General features: G+C 39.2%; 2 protein-coding genes across 2 annotated transcripts in view; one reads left to right on the top strand and one right to left on the bottom strand.

Moving 5' to 3' along the window:
- Window positions 1–12,492, top strand: part of HELZ (helicase with zinc finger) — a 639,316-nt gene extending 626,824 nt beyond the window's left edge. The window contains 1 exon segment of the mRNA XM_029599344.1: window positions 711–12,492. Within this exon segment, the coding sequence (XP_029455204.1) occupies window positions 711–1,057 (347 nt within the window). The 3' untranslated portion in view covers window positions 1,058–12,492.
- A 9,187-nt stretch (window positions 12,493–21,679) lies between these two features.
- CACNG1 (calcium voltage-gated channel auxiliary subunit gamma 1) overlaps window positions 21,680–25,011 on the bottom strand; it is a 99,264-nt gene continuing 95,932 nt past the window's right edge. The window contains exon 4 of the mRNA XM_029599343.1: window positions 21,680–22,626. Coding sequence (XP_029455203.1) covers window positions 22,400–22,626 — 227 coding nt within the window. The 3' untranslated portion in view covers window positions 21,680–22,399. The remainder of the gene's footprint in view (window positions 22,627–25,011) is intronic.

Below are 25,011 nucleotides of genomic sequence, written 5' to 3'. Positions count from 1 at the left end.
TTGCCAGGTTCTTTGGCCTGGATTGGCCACTGTTGGAAACAGGATGCTGGCTTGATGGACCCTTGGTCTGACCCAGTATGGCATGTTCTTATGTTCTTACTAGGGTAGATTTTAAAAAATTGCGCGATCACGTACTTTTGTTTGCGCACCAGGCACAAACGAAAGTACGCTGGATTTTATAAGATACGCACGTAGCCGCACATATCTTATAAAATCCGGGGTCGGCATGCGCAAGGGGGTGCACATTTGTGCAACCGATTTTGGAGCGGCCTCGGAGGGAACTTTCCTTCGCCCTCCCCCCACCTTCCCCTCCCTTCCCCTACCTAAACCCCCCCCCCTTACCTTTATTCCACGATTTACGCCTGCGTCTGCCGGCTGCCCCGCTCCGTGTTCCGGTCCCGGGGGCTGGTCCGGAGGCCGCGGTCACGCCCCTGGGCCGAAACCACGCCCGCGTCGCCGCCCCCGAAACGCCGCGTCATTCGGCCACACCCCCGACACGCCCCCTCCCCGCCCCTTTTAAAAAACCCAGGACTTACGCGCGTCCCGGGGCTCTGCACGCGCTGGCGGCCTATGCAAAATAGGTGCACCAGCACACAGGGCATTTAAAATCCGCCCCACTATCTATAATCACTGTAAATAAAATGATGTACATGTGCCTGTATCTGCTTTTTCCCTAACTAAAACCATATTCCTTTAATTCTTGTTCTTAGTTTCATCAAAAACAGGAAAAGCCTCTGAGGATCACCTGAAAGCTGAAACCATCCAGTTACCAAATTCCTTCAACTACAATGTACTGCAGCACCTCGGCCAGTTCCCACCTCTTATGCCCAACAAACAGATTGTTGAATCCAACAGCAGCAGCAGTGGCAGCAACAACCAGCAGAATGCTAGCGGGAACAAGCCTGCCATGTCCTACGCAAGTGCTCTGCGGGCACCACCAAAGCCCAAACCCCCACCTGAGCAGGCAAAAAAGAATAGTGATCCCTTATCTTTGTTTCAGGAACTTAGTTTAGGTAGTTCATCGGGTAACAATGGCTTCTATTCCTATTTTAAATAACCAGCTTAATTTGTTTTTGTAGCCAGAATTTCTTTTTAAGTTTTATTTGTGTTAATAGCGTAAGGTAGGTAGGCTTCACTAGTACTTGCAGATCTTCACTTTGTTTCTACTAGTAAATATATCACCAGTTAATTGCTTTGCTGCTAGACATGCAACTATTTTTTTTAAATATATATTCCATTTTATTTTGCAATTTTGATGTGGGTCAGAATTTTGATGGATTTTATGTAGAAAAGAACAAATATTTTTTAATTTGTGTAATGTAAAATATATGTTGCATTAGCTAGCAGCTAAGACGTTAACTGTTGTAACTATTAAAAAAACTAATAAAAAAAAGTTTGTCTAAGTTGTATTTTTAAAAAAAAATGTAAGTAGCATTTACATTAATTCAATAACATAAGCATTCAATTACTGGGTTTCTGTACCAGAAATGACCAGTTATGTAAAAAATGTATGTTATTTCTGCTTAAATTCATTTACTTTTTTTAAAATAAAGGTGCAGCATCTTCTAAATACTTTGTTTTATCCGCTATTTTTTTTTTTTTTTGGTTAAAGGATGCTGCATTTAAAGAACTTTCTGTTTTAGAGTATATAATGTGGTCTTGTCCCCTGCTTTCATTGGAGACACCAAATACCAATGTTTTGAAATGAAAAACACTGGTATACTTAAATGCTCTCTACATTTTATTTTCAGACAAGCTACAATTTAAGCTTGTTTTAATGTTAATTTGGTAGATTTTTTAAAAAAGAATCATGAACTTATAAATAAATAAATTTTTAGGTATGTTGGTGCTTAGTAGATTTAATAACTATTTTAAGGGAAAAAAATGTGTGAATTTAGTAAAGATACTTGTTTCTTTTCACTATGCATGTGTAAATGTTTGTAAACTGGCTCCCCCCTCCCCCCCACCACACCCTTTCCTCTTCATCCTCTTGTTCCCCCTTCACAGTGGTTAGGAGACTTGTCCTCCCAAAAAAAAAAAAAAGAAAGAAAAAAAAAAAGAAAAAGAGAAACAAAAAAAGAAAAAAGTTCCTCATCTCCTCTGGTAAAACTTTTGGTACATTATTTGATGTTTACATTAAAATGTGACAATATTGAAGAAATTTAAAATATTTTGCTAACTGTGTTCTTTAAGGAACATCATTATAACATTGAGCAGCAATTTAAAGTTAACAAAAAAAGCAATTTAAGGTTTGTCAAAGCTTTACCCAAGTTGTTTGAGTTCTGGAGTGGAGAAAATTAGCCTTTGTTTTATCACAATCAATTTTGCTTACAAAAAATGATGCATCTTAATTTTTCTAAGACCTCAAGTTGAGATTGAATTCTAGGGTATGCAAAATGGCTACATATCTTAAGACAAGAAATGGAAAATATTTGTCTTTCGAAATGTTTCATTACTGTTGAAGTAAGCAATATTTGTAGGCTTGCCAGATAAGATATAGTAATACCTCTTTTATCCTACAACATTCTCTTTGATTCAAGATTTTACTTCTATTTATAAAAAGACTGGTCGGGGTCCATTTGTAATATTTCCCTTGTTCATTAATGTTCAGGGTAATTGCCTACCAAATCCAGAGCTCTCCATTACTGGAGTAATCCATTCTTTGTTCTAAATACAATCAGTTTATACAGTCACTTGCTTGGTTTCATGTTTAAGCTGTGCGTCTTTACTTTGGAAGTCTAAAGTCTGCCTCTCTTCACTACAGAGATTTGGTTTTGTTTTACAACAATCAATTTCAGTATTTTAACAAAATACCTCACAGTAATTCTTTTTGCATTTAGTGGGTTTTCTAAGAGATAGTGAACAGCCTTGTGATAATCTACATCACAGAATTCATAGAGAAAATGGCAAAGAGCTCATCTGCACTTCTAGATTAAGAGATACAAAAAAGCTATTTCTGGCTACAAAATCATGCTTTCCTAGTACATAATTCAATATGTTTCTCCGTCAGTTGTTCCGAAATTTTTCTTAATGCAGATGTCTGAAGACATGTATCAAAAGAATGACAAAATTTTGGGATCTACTACAAAATATCAGATATGGGGGATGGATAATTTTCAGAAAATTGTTCTATGGAAAATTTTCCATTTGTAAAAATTTCATAAAATTCATTAGTAACAATGATGGATGTTGATGCACTACTAGGCAAGGTTGGTAATTTCAAGCTTTAAATGTGTTTTAGTATAATATTTAAATCACATTTATTGATTTCTTACCCCCCCCCCCCAATCAAATAATTCAACTACTTGGATACTTAAAAATAAACAACTTTGAGCATGGGAAATGTAAAATAATGTGGTGTTTTAACTTAAAATTTAGGTCAGATTATGGCATCAGGAAAATTTGCATAGTAATATTTTTTGATAATTTTATGCAAATAAGAAAATTTTCCAAATCAGAATTTTCTGTAAAACCCACATCGCCCCAAAACATATTCATAAATATTTTTTCATAACTTTCTATATTGCATTAATTCTGTTACCACTATAATTCTGCAGTGCCTCAAATTTTTGAAGTGATGACTCCTTCAGCTGGCCCTGTCAGTCTCCTTTGTATTTAAAAACACAAAAACATCTGTCTTGCTATCTTGATTTTTACTCTTGTTTTTCCTAGTTATCTTGGACTCCACTTGTGAAACACATCTTCATATAAGCAAATTCTAGACCCTAACTGGGCGTTTTATAGCATTAATATTATAAAATGCCATTTGCTTTTGGTGACTCATCCTAAACTGCTGGTATATCAGGCATAACTATATAAAAATGAAATCACTGAACTCATCTCCTAATTAGGGTCAATCTCCCTTTTCTTGCACTTCTATGGCGTACTTGGTAGCCTTCTCTGAGGGCAGGAAGAATGGCAGTCCTCACATGTGAGTGATGTCATATGGAGCCCGGCACAGAAATTTGATTTCAGAAGTTTTAGAAACTTTGACCATGCCCTACTGGGCATGTGCAGCATACTATACTACCTCATGTCCATGCGGGGGCTCCTTCTGTCCCATCTTTTCCTTAGAGCCCTTGGGACAGCGGCTAATGGTGTGGCCAGGCCCTTTTGAAAATGTGCACGGCACGGCCACACACGTACATGGTGATTTTTACATGCGTGGCCGATTTAAAATTCGGCCGTTTGTCTGATTCATATGGGGCTTACTTCACTTGAAGCCTCCCATAAAGCCTTCCATTGTGTCATGGGACCTCAGTGTGGTATTGACTCAGTTGATGAAAGCTCCCTTTGATCCTATAAACTCTTGTGAGCAGACGTATCTGACCTGGAAGGTCATATTTTAGATGGCACTCATTTTGACCTGCACCAGTGAACTGCAGGCCCTAGTAACTTATCCACCTTATACCAAGTTTTTTCACAATAGGATGGTTCTGTGCATGCATCCCAAGTTCCTGTTTGTAATAGTATCAGACTCCACCTTAACCAGTCAGTCATCCTTCTAACATTCTTTTTCATGCCGCATGTCCTCAAAGGGGAGAAACCCCTTTGAGGACATGCGGCAAGAAACCCCTTTGAGGACAGAACTGCAAGAAAGCCTTGGCCTTCTTTTTCAGAGTGGACCAAAGCTCTTAGAAAGTCCATCCAGCTTTTTGTTTCTTTTAACACCAACATCCCTGGAATTGCCATTGCCAAATGCATTCTTATCAAATTAGCTAGCAAATTGCATCACTTTTTGTTATGCCCAGGCAGGTCTGAATCTGATGAGCCAGGTCAAGACCCAGTATCAGTCATGGAGGCATTGGTAGCCCACCTAAAATCAGCCTCCATGGAGGAAATCTGAAAGGCTGCTACCTGGAGTTCTCTCCACACATTCACATTGCACTATTACTTGGACAGGGACTCCTATGCTACAGTAGGTTTGGCCAGTATGTCCTGAAGTCTTTGATGTAGAACCCAATTCCATTCCCCCTAGAACCCATTATTTGGTTCCAGGTTGCTCCTATAAAAAATATAGAAAATACAAAAATGGCTTTTGCCATAAAAATAGTTTTGCTTGTTGGCACTATTTTAGGTTTCTCCCCTTTCTTTATTCAGGGCAATTCTGTAGCTAGGGATGCCCAATGTGTGAGGCCTGCAATCCTGCCTGCCTGCTTACTTGTAAAAGATGGATTCCAAGAACTGCAGTATATCAGTCCTCGCCAAGTCCACCCACGTTCTCTTTAAGAACATAAGAACATGGCCATACTGGGTCAGATCAAGAGTCCATCAAGCATCCTGTTTCCAACAGTGGCCAATTCAGGCTACAAGTACCTGGCAAGTACCCAAAAACTAAGTATTTTCCATGCTACTGATGCTAGTAAAAGCAGTGGCTATTTTCTAAGTCTTGAAATAGCTTTCTCCAAGTCTAAGCTAAATTATAGGCTGAAAGGACCCACATATGACAGTGTAATGTGCTGCCCATGCCTGTTAGGGAATGCTCAAAGTTTCTCAAAACTTTGAAATCAAATTTCTGTGCCAGGCTCCATCTGATGTCGTCACCCATAGGTGAGGGCTGCCATCTTCCTGTCCTTGGAGAACACCTATTAAAGGTAGGCAACTGCTTTACTGGAATTAAGCCACACAGAAACAAACAGTATTGTTTGGCTAAGTTTATATTGAATTTTTAAGTTTTGGCAATAGCCATTATAATATAGATACAAATACTGTATTTCTAAATATAGAATTTACTGGCGTTAATATTACTAATTATGAGGTTTTCTGAATATATTTTATAGTTATTCAGTTCAGGCTATGATTGTAACATGGACAATGGAGTTAAGGGGTTTGTAGGGCTGAGCATAGCATGGCGAATGAATGATCTTGCTTGGGCAAGCAAACTAATTTGTTGGATCTCATATTGTGATTATCTGTAGACCTATACCTTTTCAATTGAGGATTTTATTTTTAATTGAATGGATGGTGTTTGCAAACTCATAAGGAGGGATACATTAGAAAGATTTTCAAAGTTTGCCCTGTAGTACATTGTGAAGCATTAGGTATAGGGCCTCCAGCACCTAGAGGGTACATGCACTCCAAAGATCATGTTATGTACTGGAACTTAAATTTGAAAGGCTTTGTTGTTGAAAGAAAAAATGTCAATTCTAATGCTCTCTCAGCTGAAATTTTAGTGTGGCTAGAGCACATTATGAACTCATTAAGCACTGGTAAAGCCTTTAAAGCTAGCTGGCAAATCAGTGCTTTGATTTTTTAACAACTGTATGAAAGTGCTATTATCTACACAGTATGTGGCAATAAAGGTTGCAAACTGCAGTGTACAGAGATCCTTGGTGAGGTGTTGATGTCACCAGTGCATCCAAGATGAGTCAATATTTATAAAAATGGATGCCAACACAAAAGGTTAAAACTGAATATATTCTTTTCTACTCCTATTCACAGAACCTGTCAAAAGAAATCTCTTCTAAGGTATATGAAAACAAAAAGGCTGGATAGTCCTCTGTTAAAAAAAAATGGATATTTAACCTATCAGTTATTGTTCTGAAAACCCTGACATTTTTGCAAAGTACTGTATTGCCATGCCATTCATAGTCAGCAAGCCAACATTTTCATACTGTCACTTTTTTAAATTAACTGGATCATTTAGTTGGTATAGATTACTGTAAAGCACTGTTCTCAGTTATGTCATCTGAGAATCTACCTGCAAATGCTAAAATCTCCAGTCTCGGTTTGCAAATTCTCATGAAACCATTCAAAATAACTTTAAGGACAAAATGTTTTGTGGATTATGTTTTCTTTTCTAGGTTTTGAATCCAGTATAATTGTTATATGGAACACAAACTGCATATAACTACTGAGTGGAGCTTAGAGGGTCCTGCCTTGTTGTCACACTTGATGGCAAACCACCAAAAATGTTCCTTAACATTTTAAGGTCCCTATGACAGCATAAAGTAGCAGTCCCTATTAGCTAGCCAGTCTTTTCAGTCAAGAGCTCAGTTTACCCAAAATCCTTTTGGTTTCTGGCATGCAAATAGTGAGGAAAAAAACCAAATTAGATCTGTTGTAAACGCAGATCCTTGAGAGAGATTAATTTTAAAAAATTAAAAAACTATATTGAAGACATGAATATATTGGGAGTGTGCAGGAAGTGAAACTGCCATTACTGTTAATGCCCTTCATGTGATTACAGATGTGTCCATAACTATTCACCCAAATACATTTCCTTCCAACAACTCTCAGACCTGATTATATTTACTCCTTCTCCAGTCCCCTATGAATCTATGCCAGGGTGCTGCCACAGATACACAGCTCCCATGGGAGCTTTAAATAGGAAAGTTAGCTGGGGATAACCGCCTTTTTTTTTTTTTTTTTTATCTCTATCAGATAACACTGCAGCAAATGTTTTAACACACTTCTCTATTTTTAAATACTGGCTTCAGTTTTCCACTCAAAAGCCACTTTTAAAGGGCCAGTGTCTCATTTCCCAGTCATCTTTTAAAAATTTTGACTAAGCTACATAAAATTTTGTATCATACATAGTCTTCTTGCACATTCATGCATGCACCATTGTGTATGTTTGTACTGATATATATATATATAGAGAGAGAGAGAGAGAGAGATGCCTCTCATCATTGTAAATAGTTATCCTGTTGACTTTTGCAACCTTTTTTAATTACTAGTGCTCAAACCAATCCTCAGGTCTGCCCAAATATTTGGATTTTCAGGATATCCCTATTAAATATGCTTGAGATACATGTGGTGTGGATGGACAGACTAGAAAATCCGTATTAGGGGTATTCTGAAAACCCAAATAGCTGAGGGAACCCGAAGACTAGTGTGATAACCATTTACTTAATCTGCCAGTCTACAATTTAGGGATTACACCCATACAAAGCATCAAAATGGATACAGAAAGAGGTCTACCCTCTGATTCCCTCCTCCCCACGCTCATACACATACACTTTCGACTCCAATTTGTGCAGTCCTGTTTGCTTGCTCCAATGTCACTTAGTTCCTAGACTGTCAATAGAAGAATGTGCAGGTAGGACACATCAAATACACATATGACCACAGCAATTATTATAAAATGAAATAGGATAGGCAGGAGGATCTTCCAAAAGCAATAGCTAGGCAAAGGTGGACAATCTTGACCCATGGCAAATACACTCAAAGCCACCATGGAGATCAGACAATGAGGGAAATAATGTGAGGGATGCAGCTTGACATCAAAGTAGTACTGCAGAGGAATGTATATGATCACTGACCCTTTAACACTGAAGAAAGAGATGAATCAACAAAGGATTTCAATAAAGGATCACTAGTATAGATAAGTTATATCACATATCCTACCTTATTACTCACTTGACTTATTGAAGAAAGATTTATGATTTGCGTGACTAAGTTATTGAACTTCCTGTTTCATAACCACTATAAAGACCTAATCCCAAGGTACCATAAGACACAAGTGGTGTTAGTATATCCTGTATTGTAGATGTGTTCAATCCTGTGTGGATGCTGTGGGTACCTGGTTCATCCATGAGAGAGGAATGATGGCACCGTGCTTCTGTGATATAGGCCACTAGCTCAATTATATTTGAACCTGAAAATGCTTTTGATCTCTTACCAAGGAAGCACTATTTTCACATTCTCCTGTCCTGAGGATAGTTTTCTGTCTGTTGTGCAAATATGTATGCACGTACATAGTATTCTCAGAGGGGTAGAGTAGAGAATGAAACTTCAGGGTAATGAAAAGCATGCATGTGTAGTGTCTGAGGGATTTTTCCTTTTTGATGTGCATTGCTGCTGAGGCAATGAGGACAAGGCAAAGTATGCAAATGGAATATAAGATGTTAAGCTTAAATTGTATTCTGCATGTGAACATTCCATAACTTCTATATATCATTGTTTTTAACATCTTTTTGTTTGACATTGTTTTATCTACCAAAAATGTTAAATTAATTTTTTTATTTTTTTTTTAGATAACCTTTTCCTATGGTTTCCTTTGCAGTCAAAGGGTACAAGTGATTTGAATGATTTTTAAATGAGGCAGTGTGTCGATGATATGTAGCCACGTGGTTAAGGCTTCTTATCTGTAATTTAAATTGACGTCCAAAAGGCTGGGGTAAGCTGCACCATATGGCTATGATTATAACCACAGGTTGGTTGGATAGTTTGGCCAATAGCCTCAATTGTTTTGGTAGCTGTTTTGAGTTTTTATAAAACTTTGTGATAAGACATGGACGGGGGTGTAGGTGTTGGATTAATTATGGGACTTGAAAAAAAAAAAAAAGGAAACAAGGCAGAGGTAGTGGAGGCAGCACTGTAACAAAATGTGAACATCCTTGGGACATCCTTGTGAACATCCTTGGGACAACTATAGGTCGCAGTAGTAGAAACAAGTTTGAGAGGATGTATAAAAGACACGGGGGAGCCCTTGTTGGTTTAAGTAGGAACCAGAGAAGAAAACTGAGCAGACTATATGGGCCAGTTGGTCCTTATCTGCTGCTGTCATCTACTTGTTTTTCCACCCAGTTTGTAATGTAGGTAAAATCAAGAGAGCTATTTGTATGTCCATGGAAAGAAAATGAGGGCCCTGCTTATTATAATGAAATCAAGAATGTTACACAATTCGGAATGGCAGCCAGCATAAAATTCCTACTTAAATGGGGATTATTTGGTTGCGCTGAGACATGCAGGGCCTCTGAGGCACATTTTCTAGTCACAGAATGTGATTATTTTTACTTTCTGCTAGAAATATTTCCAGGTTCTGATTTTGGGTGAATTGAGCTCTAAGACTAACTTTTAAACAGGCACATGGACACACATGGACACACATGGGTGCATGGTCATCAGCCCGCACCCTGGGATGCAGCCATTTTACAAATGGGCTAACCGTGGGCACATGTGCACTCAGTTTGCAATGGGCTTGCGCAAATGCCACTTCTACTGCATAAGTGGGGGGGGGGGTTAATAGACAAGCACACCGACACCATTGCCAGTTTTTCCACTTCGTTCCCAGTTTGCCCAGATAAGGAATAGGACTTCCAGACCCCTCTAGTGTAATAGCTTCCCTTCTCCCCTGTTAGTCCAGACCCCTAAAACCCTACTGACATGTCTAGATTTTTTATTTTATTACTCATACTCCATCTATAGCAGAAGTAAATTTGCATGGCAGGAGACCCTGGCGCATGCTTGTGCGCGTAAGTATTTACACCCTGGTTTCAATGTAAAATCCCGGAACACCCATGCCCCACCCAGACCATGCCCATGGCCTGCCCCTTTTTGGGAAAAATATTTTGTGCACGCATCAGGAGACACTCGCGTGTCTGGGTGGCTTTCAAAATCCACTCGGATTCGCATATCTCCCGGGTTTTGGCGAGCATCAGGCTTTTAAAATTCAACTTTAAGTGAGATTAGTTCCAGCAAGTTACACCGTGAGCCTCACTTCGTATGCCATTCTTCTTTATTGTGCCTTGTGGGTCATAGCCCTGGTTTTCTTGCTTTTTTTAAATTTTCAGATAAAGGTCAAGCCTAAAAAATAAGTACAGTGAAAAAAAAGCCGATGTGCCCAGGCTAACTGGAAAAATGTCCAGTTGACATGGACTGCTACTTTTATCCTAAAATATTATTTTGCTTGGTGGTGCTTTATAGCAGCATTCAGGTCCACTAATCTAACAAGTGTTAAGGCAAGTTCATGGCTACTCTTTATAATATCTTCTTATAGGACCTCCATGACCTTGCTTTTTTTTTTTACACTATAAAGTGCTGTTGTAATATGATTTGGGGAATAAACCAACACCACCTGATTTTTTATTACAAAGCCTGACAGATAATTTAATTTTATAATTAGGTGGGGCTGTGGAGCCTTAAATGCAGGTAGAAAGTGGCTAAAATTTTAAAAACTCAATACAAATTCATGTACTTAGAGAAAATAAAGCCAGCCTCCCCTTTCAATGCAGTGCAGCCATCCATCCATTGTCATTCAGTTGCGTGTGGAGACCTGCCTTTTGAAGAAAACGTGTTGCAACCTTCAGCTATTCCAATGACCAAATTAGCTGATCACCCACCCTCTTTTATAATTATAACTCCGTTAAGTCTGTGAATTTTCTTGTTGCACTCCTTTTAAAGATTAATAGTTACAGCAAATGTATTCTATTGCACTTAAATTGTATTTATAATAAACAGATGCATTTTAAAGAAATAAAATTAACCATGTTATATTTACACTGTGTCATTGCTCAATGTATCACTAAGGGCAACATGATTTCATTTAAATTGATTTTTATTTTTTTAGGAAAAAAATGTTTATCATGTAATATAGAGAAAAAGACTAAATAATTTCATTTTAATGTCATTCAGTCTTTAAGTTAAAATTGTGTTTAAAGCTCCAAAAAGGAACAGCAGTGACAAACGTACCCGTGCATTGCATAATTTGTATTAAAATAAGCACCCCACTACTCTACATCACGTCACACCTGCATATTCAATATAGAAAACATTTATTTGTAAATTGTGACTGATCTTTAAAGGAGGTAGGATCAATAAGTCTATTGTAGAGAAGGAAGGCAGTCTAGCATCACTCGCTGCATGCCTGCAGGTTCACGGTAGTCATGAGGCTATTCTGGCCCTGCTTTACTAACTACTTGTTACAGTTCACAAGGAACCAAGCAAACTTCTGCAGAAACATGGATCTGAGCCTGATCTAGTGTATACTTAAAAGTGCCTCTATACTGGCTAAAATGTCCAGTTCAGACTAAATGGCCTGGTTGCTTGGCAACTAAATAAGATGGTTTGTATGTGGGAAATGAAACCGTTTGACCGCCCAGTTCAGCTTAGTCAGTCCATAGCCTAGTTACTGCTTTTCAAATTGGTCTCGTTATGCAAATAATATTTGTGGGGTTTCTTTGTTTGCATCTCTTATATAAGCTATACAAAGAGAGAATGTTGTGTTAGCCCATCAAGGATAAAATTAGTTTAAAAAAAATTTAAAAAAACAACCCCACACACAGCTCAATCTATGGATAGATATATCTTTATAAAGCTAACAGATCTTTAAAGATGCAATCTTACAGGACTGCTAAGGTCCCCAGACATTGACTACTAATTAAAAAAGAAAAATATTTAACATCCACTGACATTGTTTGCTCTAGTGTCTGGGAGCAAATACAGAGGCAAACTATGATAATAAGTTGTGCAGCGCTTATGTACTGTGATAAGATAGTATAATTATGAGATGGCCCAAATTGTATTCTTCCTGCACATAACATCATCAGGTAGTCTGTTGGTGTACTTGTGTGATGAGGTAACAGGCACAGAAATTAGGAACATTTTCATGAGCTGTTAAAAATAGCGTACAGACCATTTCACGCCATCTAGTCCTCACAGACATAATATGCCCTTGTGTGAAATCTGTTTTTGAAAAAAAAAAAAAAAACTTAATAATAATAATGATCTTAAGTGTACAAAATTATTTTCTGTGAATAATAATCAGATGAAAATTATAATGAAGCAGGTTAGTGTATAGTAGCTATACTGGAATCACTCTGAAAGTAGACCACAGCTTAAACTTTTGGCTTTTTTCTTTTGCAGTGTATATATTGTATTTGATGTTGCAAATGATAAAATCATATTTATGGTCACTGATAATACATCAGCTAGTCATGATTAGAAACACCCACTTTGATTACTAGATAATGGTTAAATAAATGCTTACTGTTGGAAAATACATTTTTATTTAAATTTTTGGCTTATTTGGAAAATAGATTATTTGTAATTGTGCTTCATTTGCTTCTCAACAGTTTGTTAAAAGGTTTAATTGAATTTGAGTTTGGGATTATTTTTTTTGTTTTTGTTTTGGGGTTTTGTTTTTTTTTTTTTAAAGCTGATTTGTGTTCCATTCCCTGCCAATGATGCTTTTTCCCATTGTTAATGGCCGGTGATAACTAATCTGTTGGTTATTTTTGTAATTTTTATCTCGTGTTACTCTGGGTATTCCAGAAGATACAAAGCAATTTTCTGCTCTGCTTCTTCCCATTTTCCCCCTTGCCCTCTTTATTAAAGTATTTTATTGCAATTTCTCTGTCAGTGCTCTTTTTAGTGGGGGTGGGGAGGAGGGTAGAAGATTCAGAGAGGTCTCTTCAAGATTCAACAGTCTATCTCAGACCTTTTCTTTTCCAAACAGTCCTGGGCTTTAATAAGGCATTATTAAACTGTATAGGAGAATGGACTGTATAATTTCTACAGTGATTCCACAATGAAATTATCAATGTGTTTAAGAAAAAAAAAAAATAGCATTTCATATAAAATAGGATGTAGACCTTTAGAGGGTCATTTTTCATTAGCCCGCTTATTTGTTCTGAATTTTCACAATGGACTTATGTCTATAAAGCCACTTTGAAAATTCCCCAATTGTGCCGATGCATACGTGAACGTACGCCCAAGAACTGAAACCTGCTCCTGAATGGGTGGAGTTTTCTACATGTGCACATATGCGCATGTTTTGGAAAATCAAAAGCATGCACATAAATGCTATCCCTGCTGGAACACTTACAACCAGTGCAGGGAGTTAAATGTCTAATCAAGTTAAATGTATACTTTTCCCTGTATATCCCTTCTCCCCTCCCCACCAGATGATTTACATGCGTAATTTGGAGTTTATGTGCAGAAATTCTTAAAAAAAAAATAAATATTACCATCGAGGACAATTTTCAAAGCCATTCCTGCGGGTAAATAGTATTTACTTGAGTAAATTGGCCTCTCAGTATTGCCCAGCTAAAAATGCATGTGGGTTTCCATAGCATGCACACTTTAAGCGAGGTATAAAAGAGGCATTCTCATGGGCATGCGTAGATCAGGGGAGTGAAACGGCAGGCGTACATTCTATTTTCAAATGTATGGGATGCTATTGTGCCGCCTCTCGGCCACCCACACAAATAACAGATAGGAAGCACTTTGTGGCTGCTGATTTTTAAGGGGAAGTAGTGCAGATGGCTTCCCTTTGAAAACTAGCTGTATTGGACATGGGCTAAAAGTGCCCTCATGCAAAGCAAACACCACGGGCAATTCAGAATTGTCCCGTAAGGATATGTTGGAAATGACGTTAACTGCACTCAGGTGAGCTAGGACATGCAACCATGCCTTGGGTATCTGCATCACAATAATTATGTTTTACCTCAAAACGCTACACTCCCCTTTCTGTCTAATGCAGAATTACGGATAAAAGTAGTAAGTGTTTGTTTAGTCATTGTAGCTTATCTGTGTGCACCATGGGATAGATACTCTCTGAGAAGTATCATAATGAACATGTTGAATAGAAACTACTCCATCTCAATGCATTACAGTCACTAATTCGTAGCAATTTACATAATTTGAATACAAAGGGATTTTGCTTTCTTATAGGGGTGAGGGGGTGGCCCCTATTTTCTTTAAAATGTCAATGGGCAGAAGACCCTAGGGGAGCAGGGTTTTTTCCTGGTTATTTGTAAGCAGTTCATTTTGTCTTTGGTGCTTTTTCAGTGCTTGCAGTCCCGGCAGTAAGTTTTTATACAGTTGTGCATTATATGGGTTAACATATCAGGTACCATCAGGTAATCATTCTGTAATTTTAGGGTAAGGGGAAACACATGCATCTTCCAGTGGCATACAGTGTTTCCCAACTCTCCTGGAGGCATGCCTACCAGTTGGGTTTTCAGGATAATCCATAATGAATATACAAAAGTTAGATTTGCATTCTTTGGAGACCCAAGGCATGCAAATCTATCTCATACATATTCATTGTAGCAGTCCCAAAATCCTGACTTGCTAGATGCATCTCCAGAGGAGGATAGGGAAACACAACAATGCACTAAGCAATCCTGCTATTTGGAGCCAGCACTAGCATGAAAATAAAATTGTTTCCTTAAAACTAACACCTGAAAAAATCTGGCCAGTGCTCCCCTTTGTTTGGGGTTTGTTTGTTTTTTGAGAGAAAATGGGTCCTTGAGAGTGCTGAGATAACTACAGAAGTTTGTGATGTGAACACCACTGATTCATTATTTCAATATAGGATGGAATCAACATTACAAAAACAGAACCAGCAGCCAAGCAAATTTCAGCCAAACTACAGCAGTCCCTTACACTATTATATACAATGCATTTAGAAAGAGGTACGATTTTAAAAGGATTGTGCATGGCAAAACCTGGAGATACGCATGAGACTCGCAGATTGTAAAAGGGCCACGGCCACGCGCATATCTTCCAATACGTAGATAAAAAAGGTTTTCCAAAAAAGGGGTGGGATGTGGGCGTGGTCTGAGCGGGCTGGGACTGCACCATACAGTCAGTTATGTGCACTAGCATGCGCCGGGATCCCACAACCACGTAACTTGCTTCTGCTATGGGCTGCGTGTAAGTAAATAATTTTTTTAAAAAGGTAGTTAGTGGGGTTTTAAGGATCAGGGTTAGTAGGGTAAAAGGGAGGCTAGTTAGGGGGTTTAGGAAGTCCTCTTTTACTGGGGCAAACTGGGAAATAGGCCTATAATGCATCGCTGAGCACATCTACTAAAATCCCCCCCACTTATGCGCTCAAGACTATTCGCGCGCCTATGCACGTCAATTTAAAATCGTGCACGCATGTACGCGCAGGTAGCCGATTTTATAATATGAATGCATGCGTCACTTTGACAGTTACCGCTAAAGTATTCAGACCCTTTCACATTTTGTTACATTACAGCCTTATTCTAAAATGGATATGCATTTTTCTCTCCTCAATCTACACACAATACCCAATAACGACAAAGCAAAATCAGGTTTGTAAAGATTTGTGCAAATTTAAAAAATCGGAAATATCCCATTTACATAAGTAAATGACACTCAAAGTTGAGCTCAGGTACATCCTGTTTCCGTTGATCATCCTTGAGATGTTTTTCCCTTTTGATTGGAGTCCACCTGTGGTAAATTAAATTGATTGGACATGATTTGGAAAGGCACACACCCGTCTGTATAAGGTTTTGCAGTTGACAGTGCATGTCAAAGAAATTGTCTGTAGACCTCTGGGACAGGATTGTATCGAGGCACAGATCTGGGGAAGGGTACAAAAAATTGCTGCAGCATTGAAGATCCTGAAGAACACAGTAACCTGCATCAGAACCACCAGGACTCTTCTTAGAGCTGGCCACCCACCTGCCCAAACTGAGCAATCGTAGGAGAAGGGCCTTGCTCAGGGAGGTGACTAAGAACCCAATGGTCACTCTGAGTTCCGCTTTGGAGATAGGAGAACCTTCCAGAAGGACAACCATCTCTAGCACTCCACCAATCAGCCTTTATGGTAGAGTGGCCAAGTGGAAGCCACTCCTCAGTAAAAGGCACATGACAGCCCACTTGGAGTTTGCCCAAAGGCACTTAAAGAACTCTCAGAGCATGGGAAAAAAGATTCTTTGGTCTGATAAAACCAAGATTGAACTCTGGCCTGAATGCTAAGGATCATGTCTGGAGGAAACCAGGCACCGCTCATCACCTAGCAAATGCCATCCCTACAGTAAAGCATGGTAATGGCAGCATCATGCTGTGGGGATGTTTTTCAGCTGCTGGAACTGGTAGACTAGTCAGGATCATGGGAAAGATGAGCGGAGCAAAGTACTGAAAGATCCTTGCTGAAAACCTGCTCCAAAGCACTCAACCTCAGACTGGGGCGATAATTCACCTTCCAAAAGGACAATGACCCTAAGCAGACAACCAAGACATGCAGGAGTGGCTTCGGGACAAGACTGAATATCCTTGAGTGGCCCAGCCAGATCCCTGATTTGAACCCGAATATCTCTGGAGAGACCTGAAAATAGCTTGCATCAAAGCTTCTCATTCAACCTGACAGAGCTTGAGAGCATCTGCAGAGAAGAATGGGAGAAAATCCCCAAATCCAGGTGTGTCAAGATTGCAGCATCAGACCGAAGAAGACTGTAATCGCTGCAAAAGGTGCCTCAATGAAGTACTGAGTAAAGGGTGTTAATACTTATTTAAATGTGATATATCAGGTTTTACGGTAGTTTGTAATTAATTTGCCCAAACCTGATTTTGCTATGTCATTATGGGGTGTTGTGTGTAGATTGGTGGGGGGGGGGGGGGAGCATATTATCCATTTTGGAATAAGGCTGTAATGTAACAAAATTGGAAAAAGTGAAGGGGTTTGAATACTTTCTGAATGCACTGTATATAATTACACAATTCTATCCTAGAAGGCCGACCTCCCCCCACCTGCCCTCGAGAACGCTCTTTTCCTCAGTGGCTAAAAGTATGCATGCTGTTACACAGCACATGCACTTTCCCCAGCAGCTAGATGAATGTGTGCTGAGTCAGTGCTTGCAATTTTCCAAGGGGATAAAAGTGCACACACTGTTAGACTTTTATGCACACAGAGGCCAGGTCATGACCAGAATGCTACTTTAGATATTTAAATACATTTTTACCTTTGTGGAGAAGGCAGGAAATTACTATCTTTGCATCTCCTGAGAAAATCTTTTTTTTTTTTAGTATTATATTTTGTCTTTAAAAAATTAAGAGACAATTATGGGTGAGATACCAAAAGAAAATTAAATCCCATCAACACTGATATGTTTTTTTGGAGTGTGACTGACAGTAGTGACCAACACCAAAATGCAGCAAAATTAAGTATAGAAAAGTGACTTACACTCCTTTATGTTTAAAGCTCTGCTTTCTTTTAAACTCTACTGCTCTTCATTGTATTTGTTCCTCTTTCTTTTATTTTGTTTACATAAACTACATTTTCACTGGCGTTGTACGGTGTGTGTGGCAGTTCCTTGTTTGAGCTTCCAGCTCAATTGGAGCCAGAGCTCAGATCCAGCTCCATGAACCTTCATTTACAAATGCCCAAGGATTCCCCTCCCTCCCCCCCCCCCCCGCCCGCCCCCTCCCTTTATATGCCCCTTCCAACTCCTCTAGCCTAGCCTTTGCAGGGGCAATACTCGACCTGGTACAACATGCCCAAGACTCCTCCTGGAACTCTGCAATCTTGGACCCTTAGTCTGGCCACCAGGTGTCACCATTGTACAATCACTGAGACTCCCTCCCTCCTAGAGGCAGGGACCTGACTTGGGGAATAGAGTTATGATCCTGAAATTTAACCAACAATCTGGGCCAGCCTTGCAATACTTTTTTTTTTTTTAACAGAAGATGTAAACAGTATTATAATTTAAAAGCAAGAAGATTACTTGCTGAAAAAATAGAATAGTTGCTGCACCTTCTATTCTCTACATATTATATGTGGGGCATCCTTTTCACCACTTTGTTATTCTGGTCTCTACAGTTTTATAATTGCCATGTTCTCCTTTTAATAACTTCTCTCCCTTGTGGTCTCGCTTCAGTTTTCCTGCATTTTTACTAATGCATTTTGTTTATGTTTGGAAGCATTGCCAGTGACAGCAACACCAGTTTTTGTAAATTCATGATGGAATTTTTCAGAATTCTCAAATATTTCATCCCGAGAAGCAAATAGAAATCCCAGAGGAAAAGTTTTTAGGTTGGTGGCTATTCATACTATAACTACCTCAGTGAATTATTTAAAAAGAACTGCTGCTGCTATTAATAGGTTTTTTTTTTTCATGGTGGAGATGAACAAATGAAATTCAGCCTTATTGTTGAGTTGCTCATTGATGTTCCCATTCTAAATGAAGCACATGGGAGATAAAAGTTATTGTTTTCAAGTTTCTTGTGCTTATGTATTGTTTTTTTCTCCACGTCATTACTTGTTAAAGCATGTCGCACCACATTATCACCTCAACTGTACTTTCTTCCTGATTCCTTGCAAGTTGTTACAGCAGCAAATAGTAAAAGAGATTTCTGGCAGACACTTGCAATGTCACATGGTGAATTATGTCTGAAAGGCTGATTAAAAAGGCAGCGTAAACTTGCTCAAAGAAAACAGGGCGCAGTGGTGGCTTTGAACATTCTAAGGGAAACAAATTAGAAAAACATCCATCGAATCCCAGAAAATCCAGCACAGTGGTATCGAGGGTTCCAGAAAGAATCAGGTCCTGTTTAATTTTTGTTTCTTGACTGAACAGTTATAGATGGTATATCCTCATCTTTTTTTACGGTTGGAAATATATTGATTTTCTTAACGGCCATGCTTCTATTATTGCTACAGATATCTCTAGGTTTCTAATAGAAATGCTCATTACCTTTAAGCGCAAAACACATTTGTGGTGGATTCGATATGGTATGTAATACAGTAACTGGTGCTTTGCTCTCAGCGATAATTGTTTTTATGGTACCTCCATGATCCCTAGTTCAAATATGTTCCTTACCCATGCTGTCAGAACAATAGATGAATGAGGTATAGTCACCTATTTCTTGAACAAGAAGTCAACATTGTATATTATTATGGAAAAAAAAAGTGGCCAGATGTAGAAAATAAATCCAACATATACTGTGCTGATCATGTGCTGCAGAACTCTTGAGAAGAGAAATCTTATCCATCTGTGTGCCTGGGCTTTGCAATTAAGGCATATACCAAATCAACATAGTAAGGCGTGTACTTGTCTGGGAACCAAGAAAAGAAGGTTTTGTCATACTGTGTCACATTTATCTGGGCACGGCATAATCACAAAGATGGTTTTTTTAAATCTATCTTTCTGTCTAATCTTATTTTAAAGACACCTTATGAACATGAAAATCAGTTTATAAAAAGACCTTTGTATTTCTGACATGAGGCTTTTCTGCAACTTACATATCCTACCTGTTCCGCTAGCTAATTAAAATTGTGCCTACTGTACAGGGCATTAGAACTTTCCATGATTCTTTAAAGAGCTGGTGTCATTAGACCAGCAAATCTTATTGTTTTCAGTATAGTAGCTTTGGACAGAACCTTTTTCATCTTAGCATTCTCTTGTACTTATGCTTGAGTGCAAAGTCATTTAAATAAGTTAATATTAGAGACATAGAATCATAAAATATGTTGGCAGAAAAAGAACAGTTGGTCTACCCAGTGCCACTTGTTTAGCATTCTGTTACAGGTCTTACTTGATTTGTGGTCTTCTCACCTCCTTCGGCTTTGTCTATCCCATGCATACTTGAATTCTGCCACTGTTGATGCCCGTAACCACCTCTGGAAGCCTCTTTCCAGGTGGCCACCATGCTCTCAGTGAAAATATTTTCTCACATTTTTTTGAGCCTCCCTTAGGGTTTTCAGTCTCACTTTAAAAAAAGATGTTTGTGGCTAGCCTGGTGCTGTGCATGCCATGCAGAGCACATGGATTTGATTCCCAGCTCTGGTCTAAAACTCCCTGGGCTGTCTGGGGCTGGGAATGTTGCAGTCACCTAGTGGCTGGATTTAAGGTCCTTATATAATTACAGGATAAGGAAGGGAAGCCAGATGCATAGCCTCCTGTAGAGGATGTAGCTATGCTAATTGGGCTAGGTGAGTTGGGAGAGGAAATAAAATTCCTGGATAGATGCAAATGAAGATGTATGGTACTGAATCCCAACCCTCTTTCTGAATTAGCTGGTAGCTCTCCCCTCCCCCCCACCCCCTCCACTACCTTAAAGAATACAACAACAAATATTTAAAAGATCCAGAGATAAAATTACATACATATGTCATTTACTGAAGTAGAATTTCATGTCAGCTTAGTTGGTAGTGAGGAGTTCTGGTAGCTGATTTTGTCATAGAGAAAAACAGAATCTTTGCAGGACCTGATACCTTTTATTGGAGCAAGAAAAAAAAGAGATAGGGGCTGTTGCAATATTATACGCGGAAAGCAGGCGCTGACTTTTCAGCACCCGTTTTCTTAACGCACGCATGGCACCCGCAAGGGAGGGCGCCATGCAATAAACAAATTAGGGGGTTGCGCTAACAAGGACGCGCTAGGGTTGCGCGATCTTAGTGCCTCCTTGCTAACGCGACCCTGCAGTTTCCGGCGATCTGCCGGTTATGAACAACAGACGCCGATAAACTGTTTTCATCACTGCAGTCAGGCGGTTATGAAAATGGACGCCGAGTTTATCGGCGTCGGTTTTCATTACTGCAGTCAGCTGGTTATCTTCAATGCGGCTGGCTGAGTTATTTTTTTTACTTTTAAAGAAGTACAGAAAAGCAGTTTTTTCTGCTTTTTCTGTACTTTTTTTTTCAATGTGCACAGCTATTAACGCCTGCTCCAGGCAGGCATTAATATCTAAGTGATAAATGTGCGTCTGAGACGCACGTTTATTTTTTTGCATTTGGAGTGAATGAGTAATAGCCTCATTCACATGCATTTGCATGTAATGAGCGCTCTCTCATTCACTCTGTGTCGGACGCACGTTAATCAGGCACTAATCCCCCTATTGCATTAGGGGGTGGATTAGTGCCTATTTAACCTGCGTCCGCCTGAGGGTTATATAGTGCGCCCGGCCCCATGGTGTGGCACTTGAGCTTTCAAGATCACTATGGTCCCTTCTTCGGATGCAGCTGCTTCAGTCTAGCATTGAGATCTGAAGAAGGGACCTAGATAGGGTTTTGAAAACTCAAGTCGTCATCTTTGTTAGACCAATAAAAGTTCTCTTTAGATCCCAGATTGATTGCTTGGTATTCTGCTCACACACATTCTGCTCTGAAATAGAGGAGTGCTCCAAGGTGAGCTGCACAGAAACCAGGTTTAAGTAGTATTGAACAAGTTTAACTTAGCAGCATATTGATCACATTTGGATGCTGTTGGTTGCAGTGTGTTTATTCTCTTTAAGACATTGTACATATAACACAAAGACATAGGCTATGAAATTTTTATTTGAAACAAGCGAGTTAAATTCATCTCTGTCATTTCTCAGACATTCTTCATTAAAAAATAAAACATTTTAGAAAGTTCAGAAATTGAGCAGAATGCTCAGCTGATCCACTGTTTAACAACCAGACCTGCATCTTGCATATTGCTGCCATATCTACCACCATACTTATCCATTAAAGAAAAACCCTTAAACATACAAATATTCTTGCTGGTAAACAGTAAATTTTCTTAATCCTGGGTGCATCCTTTGTTATTACTTTGTTTACATTAATAGAAAATGTGTATTTTTAATGCTCAGAATGTATGACATTTGCCCTCCCTCTACTAAATGTGAAAAATAGGTATGGCTTATCCTTAATTGGCTCTAAAGAGTGCCATCATCGGGCTTCTATATATGTAATCAGCACATTACATCTTTAAAAGGTTCAGTCAATATTTCAGGAGCACAGGTTAGATCAAAAAAGTAATCTACTATAATATGGGAAGGGACCCAACGTACAAATGTAGCCCTGTGATTTTTATGACCACTCTTTTCTATTGAACCTATTCAGTCATCTGTTAACTTAAGAAACTTGGAGTCCTATCCTACCAGTCGTGTAAGTTTCTCACTTCCTGGCAGTGCTTCAGCAGCATTCCTAAACAGAACGTTTTTAGTTCTCTGGTTCTGCATCCATGCAAGTCTCCCATGGGTTTCTGGGCATGCGAGGCAAGGAGATTAAGAGGAGAGCAATTCCACAGATGAAGAGCAGCACAAAGGCTGCACAGGCACAAGCAAAAGACCAAGAATAATAGTATTCAATCCAGACAGTGTCCTCGCTGTCTACCATCCTCTTCACTGATTGTCTGATAACTTCAACAGCGATGATGATGCAAAGACCTGGAAAAGGAGAGATGAAATAAATAGTGCAATGTGGATATGGAAGAGGTTTGGTCTCCCTTATGCTCTTAATTCCATTTCTATGTCTGTTACCTCCAACCCCATCACAAGATGAAAGCACATGATGTGTCTTCTACCACAGATTCTAAAATCACTAATTAAGTGTAAAGAGGATAGACAGATAAACAAAAGTAAGAGTTGCATCAAAGCACAATCAGGTACTACTTCTGTCTCTTGTGAAAATCCTTAAGAGGATGGCTGGCTAATCCCTGGAGTTAAGTGAGAGTAACTCTTTACTTTGAAACCTGACGATCACTGATTCTCTGAGTAACTCTGAACAAAGCATTTTATCAGTCTGCATCTTAATTTACCCATGCAATGAACCTTAGCTTGCATGTCAAGGCCCTTGTGCATGCTAAAACTTGCAAGCTATGCTAGAAGGCCTTATCCACATTAAAGAGTTTGGTAAAGAAGTTAGAGTGAGCATACAAAAATGTGACAGTCCATGCATGCAAACGAAGGAACATTATATATACAACTGAGGGGTATACCGTGCTCACACTCCACGTTATTTAGTGACAGCTTGCTAATTGAGCATTGTTTATTATCTGCTAGGACTTGGTGTTAACATACTAATGTAAGCATGCTGCTTAGCAAGGGCAAGCTAAATATCATGATAACATTAAATTGATCATGCTGTGAAGAGGGCTCAGCCAATTGGAAACAAAGGCCCTAGAATACGAAGGCCACGGACAGGATTTTGCACAAATTGACAGAAAATTCATGTAACAAATATGTCTTCTCAAACAAAGCACTGACATTATGGAGCCTCTTCAAGCAATGCTCCATGCCTCACAATATACAAGAAAGAGATTTCATAATGACATGGAAATGGACAAGCTCCAAAGTAATGGCCTGATTCTCAGGTTTATTGTTAGGGTTAGTTTGGCCGCTCAGCACTGCAGGTTTTCCGAGACTTCATAGTGAACAAAAGTGTTTGTGTGGGTGGGGGGCCCAATCCCAACCCTGGCTAATCAGAAAAGCAGGGGGACTCCCACCCTCAAGGACAAGCAAATAGGCTCTCCAGGCCTTCTTCCAAACCCCTCCAAAAAAAGAAAGAAAGCTTTCACAGGGCACCAGCAGGACAGTGAAAAGGAAGGAGACACACTAACCCATTTTTGAGCACGTCAAAAAAAAATCCATCTTTGTATACTCAAGATGAATGTATTTCCAACAGGTTTCCAGAGGACACTGACATTGTTTGTGTAGGCAAAGATTACTAGCATTCAGAGGCTGAAGAGCAGTCTAAAACTCAAAAACTCTCTTTCAACTGAACAATTGGTTTGGTTTGCATGCAGAGTTCATGCCAATAAACTGAGGCAGTTGTGGATTGTATGGTGCAGCCATTGCAGTGCCTACACCGGTTTTTCCCAACCATTTCCTGGAGGACCTAACTTGTTGGATTTTTAGGATATGTCAAAACAGATCGCCAAAAGTACCAACTGAACATATCAGTGAGAGACGCTTACTGTGTGCTTGACACTCATAATAGGCTTCATTGTGCAGTGGTATCACTTTATGACTCAGCCTTATGTTTAATCATTGGTCAATTCCAAGTGAACATATATGTTTTTCTTTTTTATACATGCTATAAAGTTTCAACTTAACTTGAATGTAACACTGTTTTTATCCAATCAACTCTGAAGCCTCGCATTCTAAACAAGCTTGTTTTAGATGCGAGGCTTCACATTGGGTATTTGCCATAGTCCTTCACTTTTTCAAAGATACGGGGTTATGTGATTCATTTTTTGATGGGTATTAGGATATCCATAATGAATATGCATGAGATGGAGCTGAATACACTGGAGACCCAGCGAATGCAAATCTGTCTCATGCATATTTGTTGTGGCAATCCTGAAAACTTGACTAGCTTGATGTGCTTCCAGGAGAGAGTTGGGAAACACTGGTCTACACTATAGGGGGGGTTATAGAGCGGGGAATGGCCAGATGCTGGAGCTCTTGAGTCAGGGCAGCCAGATTCCTCTCTGTCTCACTCTTGCATGCTCCCAACTACATCTCTGTCACCACTCTTTGACGATCCTTGCTAGCACAGAAGACAGATGCTTCTAAATATGCAGTCCTATCAGTTTTCTGCTCTCATTTGACTTCCTCACCTGGAATGTACTCTGTCTCCCTCATATTCCCACAGCTTTGACAAGCAACCTCCATGTGCTAGGCTTAGCTGTATACCTGAAGAAAACTAGTAGGAGGAGCCAAGAGCAAAAAAAGAAGTAAGCATGCTCAGTTTAGTGTGCTCATGCTATTAGCATTCCCTCTGTAAGTAACATGCTCACACTATTTTTAGCCAATAGAGTTCCTGAACAT

Source organism: Rhinatrema bivittatum, chromosome 4 (assembly GCF_901001135.1).
Source record: "Rhinatrema bivittatum chromosome 4, aRhiBiv1.1, whole genome shotgun sequence".
Classification (NCBI taxonomy): domain Eukaryota; kingdom Metazoa; phylum Chordata; class Amphibia; order Gymnophiona; family Rhinatrematidae; genus Rhinatrema; species Rhinatrema bivittatum.
The sequence above is the reverse complement of the archived record's forward strand: the minus strand, read 5'-3'. Positions and strand labels throughout refer to the sequence as shown.